The sequence below is a fragment of the Uranotaenia lowii genome, chromosome 2 (genome assembly GCF_029784155.1).
Source record: "Uranotaenia lowii strain MFRU-FL chromosome 2, ASM2978415v1, whole genome shotgun sequence".
NCBI classification, from domain to species: Eukaryota; Metazoa; Arthropoda; class Insecta; order Diptera; family Culicidae; genus Uranotaenia; species Uranotaenia lowii.
The window spans coordinates 303,821,572-303,834,003 of NC_073692.1; the positions used below are offsets into that span (position 1 = coordinate 303,821,572).

Genomic DNA, 12,432 nt, shown 5'->3' on the forward strand with positions numbered 1-12,432 from the left:
ATAATTTCCAATTTCAAATTCCAGGTTGATCTTTAATCCGAATTCTTAATCAGAATTCTAAATCTGAATTCTCAATCTGAATTCTGAATCTGAACTCAGAATTTGAATTATGAATCTGAATTCTGAATTCAAATTCAGAATTAAGATTTTAGAATTAAGAATTTAGAATTCAGAATTCAGAATTCAGAATTCAGAATTCAGAATTCAGAATTCAGAATTCAGAATTCTGGATTCTGAATTCTCAATTCAAAATTTTGAATTTTGAATTCTCAATTTTAATTCTGAATCTAAATTCTAAATCTGTATTCTGTATCTGAATTCTGTATCTGAATCTGGAATCTGGATTGTAAATCTGAATCTGAATTCTAATTCTGGATTCTGAATCTGATAAAGATGGATAGAAAAATGAAGAGAAAAGAGCAAAAGAACATTTTTGCAAAAAAAAAAACTTATAAGCGCACACCATACTTCACCCCGCAACATCAATCATTATAAATTTTCAATTCCGATATTCTTTCTCAAAGAATCTAAATTTTCACCTATATGCTGAAAATAAATTTACAAAATCTGAATTCTGAATCTGAATTCTAAATCTTAATTCTGATTGTGAATTCTGAATCTGAATTCTGAATCTGAATTCTGTATCTGAATTCTGAATCTGAATTCTGAATCTGAATTCTGAATCTGAATTCTGAATCTGAATTCTGAATCTGAATTCTGAATCTGAATTCTGAATCTGAATTCTGAATCTGAATTCTGAATCTGAATTCTGAATCTGAATTCTGAATCTGAATTCTGAATCTGAATTCTGAATCTGAATTCTGAATCTGAATTCTGAATCTGAATTCTGAATCTGAATTCTGAATCTGAATTCTGAATCTGAATTCTGAATCTGAATTCTGAATCTGAATTCTGAATCTGAATTCTGAATCTGAATTCTGAATCTGAATTCTGAATCTGAATTCTGAATCTGAATTCTGAATCTGAATTCTGAATCTGAATTCTGAATCTGAATTCTGAATCTGAATTCTGAATCTGAATTCTGAATCTGAATTCTGAATCTGAATTCTGAATCTGAATTCTGAATCTGAATTCTGAATCTGAATTCTGAATCTGAATTCTGAATCTGAATTCTGAATCTGAATTCTGAATCTGAATTCTGAATCTGAATTCTGAATCTGAATTCTGAATCTGAATTCTGAATCTGAATTCTGAATCTGAATTCTGAATCTGAATTCTGAATCTGAATTCTGAATCTGAATTCTGAATCTGAATTCTGAATCTGAATTCTGAATCTGAATTCTGAATCTGAATTCTGAATCTGAATTCTGAATCTGAATTCTGAATCTGAATTCTGAATCTGAATTCTGAATCTGAATTCTGAATCTGAATTCTGAATCTGAATTCTGAATCTGAATTCTGAATCTGAATTCTGAATCTGAATTCTGAATCTGAATTCTGAATCTGAATTCTGAATCTGAATTCTGAATCTGAATTCTGAATCTGAATTCTGAATCTGAGTTCTGAATTTGAATTCTGAATCTAAATTTTGAATCTGAATTCTGAATCTGAATTCTGAATCTGAATTCTGAATCTGAATTCTGAATCTGAATTCTGAATCTGAATTCTGAATCTGAATTCTGAATCTGAATTCTGAATCTGAATTCTGAATCTGAATTCTGAATCTGAATTCTGAATCTGAATTCTGAATCTGAATTCTGAATCTGAATTCTGAATCTGAATTCTGAATCTGAATTCTGAATCTGAATTCTGAATCTGAATTCTGAATCTGAATTCTGAATCTGAATTCTGAATCTGAATTCTGAATCTGAATTCTGAATCTGAATTCTGAATCTGAATTCTGAATCTGAATTCTGAATCTGAATTCTGAATCTGAATTCTGAATCTGAATTCTGAATCTGAATTCTGAATCTGAATTCTGAATCTGAATTCTGAATCTGAATTCTGAATCTGAATTCTGAATCTGAATTCTGAATCTGAATTCTGAATCTGAATTCTGAATCTGAATTCTGAATTCTGAATTCTGAATTCTGAATCTGAATTCTGAATCTGAATTCTGAATCTGAATTCTGAATCTGAATTCTGAATCTGAATTCTGAATCTGAATTCTGAATCTGAATTCTGAATCTGAATTCTGAATCTGAATTCTGAATCTGAATTCTGAATCTGAATTCTGAATCTGAATTCTGAATCTGAATTCTGAATTCTGAATTCTGAATCTGAATTCTGAATTCTGAATTCTGAATCTGAATTCTGAATCTGAATTCTGAATCTGAATTCTGAATCTGAATTCTGAATCTGAATTCTGAATCTGAATTCTGAATCTGAATTCTGAATCTGAATTCTTAATCTAAATTCTGAATCTGAATTCTAAATCTGAATTCTGAATCTGAATATGAGTTCTGAATCTCAATTTTGAATTCTGAATTCTGAATCCTGAATTCTGATTCCTAAACCTGTATTCTGAATTTGAAAACTGAATCTGAATTCTGCATCTGAAATTGAATCTAAATTATGTATGAGTATGTAGAAATGAAAAAAAAAACATAAATGCATTCTTCAACACGGGTAAAAAAACGAAGGTCATAAAATCTTCATATAAATTCCCCCCCCCCCCCCCCCCCCAATGCAGTTTTCTGTACGGCTCTGCATTTTGTTGACACCCGGCATGGCTATAGACACTATAATTTCATATATGAAATTATAGTGTCTAATAGGCATGGCGGACTCTGAAGGAAACGCCCATCCGCCATTTGCTGCATTGAAAAGCAAGAAGTGTAAGATATAAACACTGTTGCCGTATTTGCCCCAGCAGACTGAGAAACTGCCCAGACCACGGTGCGTCTTAGTAATGCCTTTTAAGTATTTGAGTTTGAGCCACTCTTTGTCAAGCGTGCTGATGGTTTATTGGATAGCGTTGGCGCCTTGGTATCTGAAGATTTTTGGTTCGATTCCCGAGTCAATAAATTTTAATTTTTTATTTTGATTATCTCTAATTTATAAATGATTGCTGGTGCTGCTGCTTCGAGGCGCCACTAGCAACTTTTTTTTATGCCATAATAAGTATGATATGTATTTCGTAAAGAAAACTGTTTCAACTATTTTGTTTTTTTCCCGTTTTTGAAAGGGTTGTGTAGAAACAAAAATGCATTCTGTTGAGACTAAAATCATTCTAATTGTGCAGCCCAGTTTCGCAAAAACGTTCTTGACATTTTTAAAATGGCACATACAAATCCACGGACATCAACAGAACTCGTCGAGCTGAGTCGATAGGTACCTATAAAGGTATATCTAAGACCCATAATTAATGATCTCTCAAATCGACCGATAACCAAACCTTTCTGTTAGAAAGGCAAAAACTGTGGCAATGCAAATCAGTTTTTAGAGATTTTTTATTTCAATCCTACGGTTACACAGCTTGCAAGTAAGCAGAAAAAAACGAAAAAAAAAACGAAAAAAATATTTTTAAATTTTTTTTATAACATCGAATAACTTTTCTGGGGTATAAGTTAGGTTTTTGCTTCGTTCACATGAATAGTACTGTAAGAATAAAGGAATATTTTTCATTCAAAGTTAAATTTTTTGGAACTCTCAGTACATCTCTGGCGATTTTTGAATGAAAAAATTTGTTTTCCCATACAAATTTGCGCTAATTCAGGATGGAATGCAGGATGGATGGCATTCTCGATGCGCTAATTCAGGATGGAATGGATCGCTTCCAAAATTTTTATTGCTATTTCTGGCAGCAAAAACAACCAAAAAAGTTATGGGAGGTGATAAAATTTAAAAATTTGAAATTTCCATACAAAGCTTGCAGGCAGCGGTCTCATGTCTTACCCTTATAACGAAAATGGGTTTTTCATTGAGAAATTTCTGAAATGTTACTCGAGTGTTTGCAACTTTTAATCAATCCCATCTCTTTCTAACTTGAGACGCCTTCTTTCAGCATATACCTGCTTAAATATACCATATATTTACCATAGTTAAATTGTCAAATAAACAACAAACCCATGCAAAAATCTAGTGCGGCTAGAGAAAGCTTTCGAAAGTGTCCGCCCAAAAATGTGAAAACAAGTTATATTGGCTCTCCAAACTTATGCATAGTTTATGTTTATCATATTTTTTTACGTGTGCACATTGTTACTAAGCTCCGAAAAGATAGCTGTAAAGAGGAAATGCGATAAATTGAGGTGCGGCTACAGGGCTAAACAGAAGCGACCATGAGGAAAAAAGTAGGCTAAAATAGTAACTTTTTAATGAAAACTAGTGAACTTTTTAGAAAATAAGTAACCACATTAAGCCAAGAAGCCAAAAGGAACGTCAAGCCAAAAGGAACTTCGAAAATTCTAACCAACAGATTAAATGATCGATTTTCTGTCTATTGAAGACGCTTTTTATAAGAATTTGTAAGCTCATGGTGAAGAAGAAAGTCAATAGGCCAATGGCATCAGACTGAGTCAATTTTGAACATTTTCTTTCAAAGTTCCTGAGATTTGTAAAGTTTCGTTTTGGTTCAAAACTCGTCTATGTTTTTTTGCATAAGTGACGTTTTCATGAGTCTATCTTAACTTTAAGGTTTGTATGTAACAATTTAAAATTATATGCTGGAAAACGAACATGATCTGTCTTTTTACTCTGGAACCGAGCTGTAAAATTTTTGTGCCAATTTATAAATTCTATAAATGAAATTTTCTGCTGAACAAACTCCTTGTCCAAGACCTCAACTGTGTATAATTCAGTTATTCGTCACAAAATAGTGAATACATTTTTAACCAAAACAAACAATTATAGACCTCAGGACCCAATAAATTAAAAAAGGACTCAAAATCGAATCAGTCAAACATGAAAGTTTTGAAGGAAATAAGTATTGAAAAATATCGAAACATTCAAAATTTGAATTTATTTTGTCAATTGAATTGAGAATAAGAAATTAATAATTGAGAATAATCAGTTCCAAATATCTCTGGAGATAAACGCCATAAAAGCGACAAGTCGCCTGATGTCCTTCCAGTAATTGGTAATATTTCGGAAATCAGAGAGACCCCTACTTGAAAAAGATTTTGTAATACATCATCTGGTAAAGGGTGTTCGGATCAAAAAATGGTCAACTTTAATTCATCGTATTTTTTCTATCTCTCATTTAGTAGGTGTGTGTGTGTGTAGAATGATGCTTCTATTTAGCTTTCAACATTAGGTCATTAGTTTTCAAAATGGCGTCCAAGCAAGAGGAGCTACGAATCAGAGCTACACACACGCGGAAATAGCAAAATCATTGAATATAGCGAAATCAATCGTCACCAAAGTAATAAAAGTATTCGGGAAACGTATTTCGATAACAAGGAAGCCGAGATCTGGGGGAAATCGAAATCCGGGTGCCGCAGTGACGAACAGAAGAGTGAACAGCCCAGGGGACTGAGATAAACGGAGAATCATCGTCAATGATCAAACAAGTTTTGCAGCCAATGATTGAATTTGTGGTAATTTGTTGCAATTTTTTAGAGAGAATTAGAAGGTTTAAGTTGAAATGAGAGAAACCGGTGCTCAGAGAGAGTGAAAATGTGCTAATTGTTGTAATTTGTTGCAATTTGTTAAGCAGTTGTGGAATTTTGATCATTACCATTTCAAATGCAAAGATCTCTCTCTCCATTGCAATCCCTTGGGTCAGCCCTTTCAAGCGAAACTCCAATCGCTCCGTTCGAGATGTCGCCAATAAGTTGGGAATATCGTCTACAACCGTAGATTCAAACTCTCACCTTGTAAGAAGGTAGAGGAGAAGAAACAGAACTGCTACTCGCTTTAGCAAAACCTTACGGCAAAAACAAGATCTCGGAAGCTGTACACAAAGTTTACAAAGTTTTATTGCGTGGTAATGGACGACGAAACCTACGCCAAGGCAGAATTCAGCAGGCTTCCAGACAGCAACCAGAAGGGAAAGGTGGCAGTCATTTTCAAGCATATTGAACTATCGAAGTTTGTCAAGAAATACCTCTTTTGGGAAGCTATGTGTACCTGAGACTTGTAAAGCTCTATTCTCGTTGCAGTCGGGACAGTCAACCAGGAAATTTACGTAAAAAAGTGTCTTAAAAAGCGTTTGCTGTCTTTCCATTTTATCCTTGTTGTTTGCTGCCGCAGTTCAAAGCAAACTGGCTTTCTGCGCCGAAGAAAGTGGATAAGATGATTTACAACATCTGATAGCAGGCGTCAAACGAAAGTCTCGCCAATTTTGACTAGGTCGAATGAGTGTTTTCTTTTCGTCTTTTATACAGATTGAACTTCAAAAAGAAAGATATTTTGATTTTTTGATAAACAACCAATCGATTTACACCCAATTCAGTTTGACCACTTTTTGATCTGAACACCCTTTATTCATAAAGTATGTCACTTTTTTATTTATCATATTTTTGTAAAATATCGCAGCGCTTATGTGGTTACACCACTAGAATCGGTATAAAATTACCTTTCTGGTGAGTACAAATTTATTACGGAATACTAGCGTTAATATTCTCAAAATCTAATGCAAAGTTGAATTTAAGTCTTAGAAAATCTGAGAAATTGCTAACTGATAAAAGGTTCAAAATACAGCATACTTTTGAAAATTCGTCAAAAATATTGTGTTTCGTATTTTGAAAATCAAAAAATGCAAAAGTTTGCTTAATTACGTCAACTTTCCACACAGAAAAAAATATGGAATATTACGTGTCATTGAAAATGGTTACCTTTGAAATAATTCAACCTGTAATTCAGAAATCACGTAATTTTCAATTGATTGGTTGAAAATTAAATGTTAAAACATTTGATATTACAGCAAATGTCCTGTAACAAAAAGGAGCAGGACATGTACTGTAGTTTTACAGGTCGAAGCATTATTTTTAAGTGAGAGCATTATTTACAGCAGGCGTTTCCGTTTGTCATCGAGTCCAGTCATTTAAAGTTCGGGCTGAAGAATTTGTGCGTCTTTGTGCCGAATATACCTTTTCAGGCACCTTTGTTGAGAGTGAATGAAAATCATGTGAATTGTGTGAATTGATTCCCTGAAATCTTGCCACAAATTAGCCGTAGCGAAAATATATCGAAGAAGCTATAGGAAATCCAGAATCAGGTAACTTTTTATCAGTATATTAGAAAATTCGAAAATTGTGACTGTGATCAATTTGGTATATTGAAACAGTGTAAGATCAGCACCACCACTTATCCAGTCGACATCGCTTCCATAGGTATCCCGCCCCGCATTAATGATTTTCCTGGGCAGTGGTTAAAGCTTTACTTCTTATGGTCCAAAATCAAACTACCATCCTGGATAAGTTATTTCACAAGACTATCATTTTAGCAGTTTCCTGTACCATGCTCACTATAGAATTCCATTTTTATCTATTGCCGTGGTTAATGTTGCAGAATGTTATATTTACCTAAATATGAGAAAGGTAAATATGAAGTTGAAGAACCGTTTCGTGTAGTAAGGCCCTACAGATTAGATAAAATTGGACTACGATTTAAAAATATCTTACCTTGAAAACGAAGATTGTACACAGAAAAAAATATGGACAATGACGTGTCATTGAAAATGGTAACCTTTAAAATAATTCAACCTGTAATTTCGAAATCACGTAATTTTGAATTGATTGGTTGAAAATTTGATGATAAATCGTTTGATATTACAGCAAATGTCCTGTAACAAAAAGGAGCAGGACATGTACTGTAGCTTTACAGGTGGAAGCATTATTTTTAAGTGAGAACATTATTTACAGGCTGTAACTTTCCGACGGAAAGTTTCCGTTAGCAAAAAAAAGTTTACTGTTGAGTTAGCACTTCTTTATTTTTTCTTGCAATTTTCTTAATTTGAGTGAAAATAACTCATTTGCTCCTAGTTTTAGCATTTCTAGCAGCAAGGACTCGAACTTTTAGTCTGTACTCGAATCTTTCGCCTGACATTTTCTTGTTTTCGGACATGTTTTTCGTTTCGGTCGTCGCGCGCCGGTTTTTGAAGCGAGAAAAAAGAAAGTTTTTGTTTATTTATTCGATGCGTATTTCGCTTTAAACCCCATTGATTGTTCAAGGATTCGTCAGTCAGTAACACGTAATACTATTTGTGTTCCGGTGTGGAGGTGATTCTGTTTCCTGTTTAGAAAAAAAAGCAAATTTGAAGTCTTTCGGTGTGTTCCGGCCAATTCAACCGTGAAGTCTGCCTGAGGTAACGCACAGAAATCAGCTGACAACAGACAATTCCACTTTTGCCAAGAAGTGTGTGGGCGGGAGCCCGAGCAAGCAAGAAGGATGAGGTTATGGAGTTCCTGCTGTCAAAAACTTGTGTCCGGAGGTGAGAAAAATGGTAATAGAATAACAATCGTTCCACCAAATATTTGCTTTTTCTTTTCGAGTTGGAAACCTAATTTATTCGTTTTTTTCAGGTTTTACTATTTGCACCGGATGTGAAAAAAAAAGTTCCGAACGGACTGCCTGTTTCTGGAAAACGACTGTCTTGTCGTTTGGGGTTGCTATTCGCAGGAAAAATCCGGACCCGAAATAGCGGTGGCCAATGGATTCAGGTTCAAATTGAGCACCTTTCCTTCGCCTGGGATAATCATCTTTTTGGATTAGGATAGTTGTTCGGAATTGTAGAACGAAAAACTATTTTTCGTAGCAGCTTGTATTACAGCAGCTCAAACTGTAAATTTTATTGTATATAGTTAGTGATCGTAAATATTTTAAATGTGTATTAATACCTACAATTTTAGTTTCCTTGTACAATTTTAAGTGTTCTGTGTTTAGTGCGTGTTTGTCGGAAAAAGCAGTTTCCTAATTTTAAGAATTATGAAAGATTAACAAATGAAATTATGCACTTTTTTAGCCAACTTACTTATTCCGGTATTCCGGATTCGCTACTTTTCCACTGCTTTTATGGAGGTGGCCAAAAATGACTTGCGAAAATAACGTGGTATGGTTAAGCTCGAAAACTTAGTTCTAAGTAGGAAAATATTTAATTAGGAATAATCAATTGGTGGTATTTTGCATGATTACTCACGAATTGTAGTGTAATATATCCTGAGAAAATCCTCAAATATAACGAAATAAAGATCACTAACTTCAACTAGTTTCAACAGAAAATATTTCACCCTTGCTCGAGATCTTTCAGAAAATGTGGTTTTTTGTGATGTGTTCTAGCTTGTCAAAAATTATACTTGTCAAAGAATTCATGGGCGTTCGAGCGAAGAAGTTTTCTGGTGGGTTCATTTTATAGCAAAAACCAGGGGTTTTAACACTCCCCGGCCCGTAAAACTTGTCCGGAACCTGCTTCCGAGTCAGATTTACTAGATGAACCTACCTCGATTACTGCTAGTTTTGTTACCGGTCGACGAAAGACTCCTGAAGATGTACGAACCAACACCTGGCGCACCTGGTTGTCCTTTCCTGGAATAACGTCCACGATATGTCCCCGGATCCAACTGTTACGGCATAGGTCATCGGTAACGAAAACCAAGTCATTCTTCTTCAGCGGCTCGTTCGATTCAATCCATTTGCTTCGGACGTTGAGAGACGGCAAGTATTCTTTCAGCCACCTTTTCCAAAGTTCATCGGAAAGCAGCTGCGATCGGCGGTACGAGCTTCTCAAGGCGGCAGCCTCCCCAGTCGGAGGTATAGGTAGATCCAGTTGGCCCGAAGAGCTACCTCGTAGGAAATGGTTCGGGGTCAACGATTCGGGCTCATCCGAATCCTGCGGCAGATAGACTAAGGGCCGAGTATTGACGATCTCTTCGGCTTCAGTTATTACTGTGAGCAGAATCTCGTCGGTCATTCGGCTTCCGGATGTCAGCGTGGCCATAGCAGCTTTTGTTGAGCGCACCATGCGCTCCCATATGCCCCCCATGTGTGGGGCGGATGGCGGATTGAAGCTCCAACGGGTCCTCGCATTTGTGAACACATTTGCAGAAGCGGTGTCGATGCGTTTTATTTGTTCTTGCAGTTCCTTACTGGCGGCCTTCAGATTGGTTCCGTTATCGGAGAAGAATGTAACAGGAGGCCCACGGCGCAGGACGAATCTTCGGATTGCCATGATGCAAGAATCAGTGTTCAGTCGATAGGCCACTTCGAGATGGATTGCTCGTACAGAGAGACATGTGAATAACACAATCCAACGTTTTTCTGATCGACGTCCGACAGTCACCTCGATCGGCCCAAAATAGTCCACACCAACATAGCTAAACGGCTTCAAATAAGGTGTGATACGTTCGACAGGGAGTGGGGCCATTCTTGCTGGTCTCGGTCGGGATTTTCGAACTGCACACCACTGGCACTGCTTCCCCACACGATCGATTACTGGACGAAGTTTAGAGATGTGGAATCGTTGGCGCATTTCGTTAAAAACCGTCTCCTTATTAGCATGGCCGTATCGCTGATGGTAGAAGTTGATAATATGATATGTGACGGCATGCTCTCTTGGCAGAATGATGGGGAAACGGGTTTCAAACGGAATAAAAGTGGCTTCTCTAATTCTCCCGTCGACGCGAAGTACACCCAAGTCATCGAGAAACGGCAATAAACGATGCAACGGACTTGTTTTCTCGATACTTAGCCATCTTTTCTTTTGGCAGTCCCTCGTTCTTTTTCAGAGTTGCTAATTCATCGAAGTAGTGTTGATGTTGAGCCATTTTCCACAACACTGTCTCGGCGCGCTCATACTCGCTTTGCTGCAGCGGAACCACCACTCCAGGCACAAAACGCACAACCAACCTTTTCGTAGAGTCTGGGGCTTCAACTGTCTCAATCGGTTCTTTTTTGGCTTTACGTCGACAATTTGAAGCGAAACGAAACACACAGCATATGGTACGCAGGAGAATATTCCATTTCGAAATTCGTGTGACATCAATAAAAGAAAAAGAAGATATCGTAGTATGATGTTGATGGCAAACACGAAGTTCTTCAGTGGTGTTTGGAGAAGGTAAATGTTGCTCTGGCCACTCGCTCTCATCTTTTCGCAAAAAATCTGGGCCTAGAAACCAGGGACTATCAGTTTCTAAGAACAGACTAGCGCTCGGTTTCGTCACGATGTCAGCGATGTTGTGTTTTGTTGGCACCCATCGCCATTCGTCGATTTTTGTGTTCTGCAAAATTGTTCCGATACGAAATCCAACGAACGGTTTATATTTACGTTGGTCGGAGCGAATCCAAGATAGCACTGTCCGGGAATCGGACCAGAACACTCTCTTCGTCACCTTCAGATCGTGTTCGAATTCGATTTTGTTAGCAAGTGCAGAGCCGAGAACTGCAGCGCACAGTTCCATTCTGGGAATTGACAACTGCTTAAGCGGGCTCACCTTAGTTTTCGCCATGACTAGTGAACATCGGTAGCTATTTCCCTCGGTAATGCGAAAGAAAGATGTTGCCCCATACGCCTGTTCGGAGGCATCCACAAACGTATGCAATTCTAAAGTGCGGTATGCTTCCGGGGAAAAAGTTTGCAGATAACAGCGTTCGATTTTCACGGACCCAACAGCTGGCATGAAGGAAGTAAATTGTTGCCATTTTGCGAAGCTATCGTCGTCAATCAACTGGTCCCATTCACACCCGGTCCGCCAAAGGTCCTGGAGTAGGAGCTTCCCGAGAATAGTGAATGGCGCCAAGAATCCTAGCGGATCAAAAAGGCTCATGATTCCGCTGAGCGCGATGCGTTTCGTTGGTCTGATTTGGTTGTAGAAATATGGTTGTAGATCAGTTCGGACATCGGTAGAAAAAACAAAAACATCTTCTTCCGGTTTCCAAATTATTCCCAAAACACGCTGAGTGCCACTGGTTTTGGGGTCGCTTAACGCCACTTCCGGAGTCGAAGGGGCACCGAGAGCTTGAAGAACAGACTTGCGGTTCGAAACCCAGCCATGGAATTCGAAGCCTGCTTGCTGGTGTATGTATCGCACTTGCTGCGCTCGGGTGATCGCTTGTTCCTCGGTATCGGTACAGTCATAATAGTCGTCGACGTAATGACGCCTGTCAATAACGCCAACGGCTTCGGGAAACTTGTCGACAAATTGAGTAGCATTCAGTTTCTTCACGAACTGAGCCACGGCAGGGGAACACGCCGACCCGAACGTGCAGACATCCATAATATAAATTTCGGGCTCGACGTTGGGATTACTTCGGAAGAGAAACCGTTGGGCTTGGCGGTCCTGCTCCCGCACGCGTATCTGATGATACATTTCGCGGAGGTCCGCTCCGAAAGCAACCTTTCGCTCTCGGAATCGTTGAATTACAGCTGGAAGGGATGTGAGGAGATCGGGCCCCGGTAGAAGTACGGAATTGAGCGATATTCCATGCGCTTGAGCGGCGGCGTCCCACACCAACCTCACTTTACCCGGCTTTTTCGGGTTCTCGACATAATTTAACGGGAGGTACCAAATTCTTCCCGGTTCTGCAGAATCTAAT

The 12,432-nt window shown here is 37.8% G+C and overlaps 2 protein-coding genes across 2 annotated transcripts in view; both read right to left on the minus strand.

Moving 5' to 3' along the window:
* LOC129743922 (alpha-L-iduronidase) overlaps positions 1–12,432 on the minus strand; it is a 72,480-nt gene that overhangs the window by 40,995 nt on the left and 19,053 nt on the right. The window lies entirely within an intron of this gene.
* LOC129743923 (uncharacterized) lies at positions 8,763–10,656 on the minus strand. Its single transcript, XM_055736163.1, has 2 exons — positions 9,041–10,656; positions 8,763–8,979 (listed from the first exon to the last, which is right to left on the minus strand). Exon 1 carries the CDS (start codon positions 10,367–10,369, stop codon positions 9,272–9,274), a length of 1,098 nt encoding a protein of 365 aa, XP_055592138.1. The 5' UTR covers positions 10,370–10,656; the 3' UTR covers positions 8,763–8,979; positions 9,041–9,271.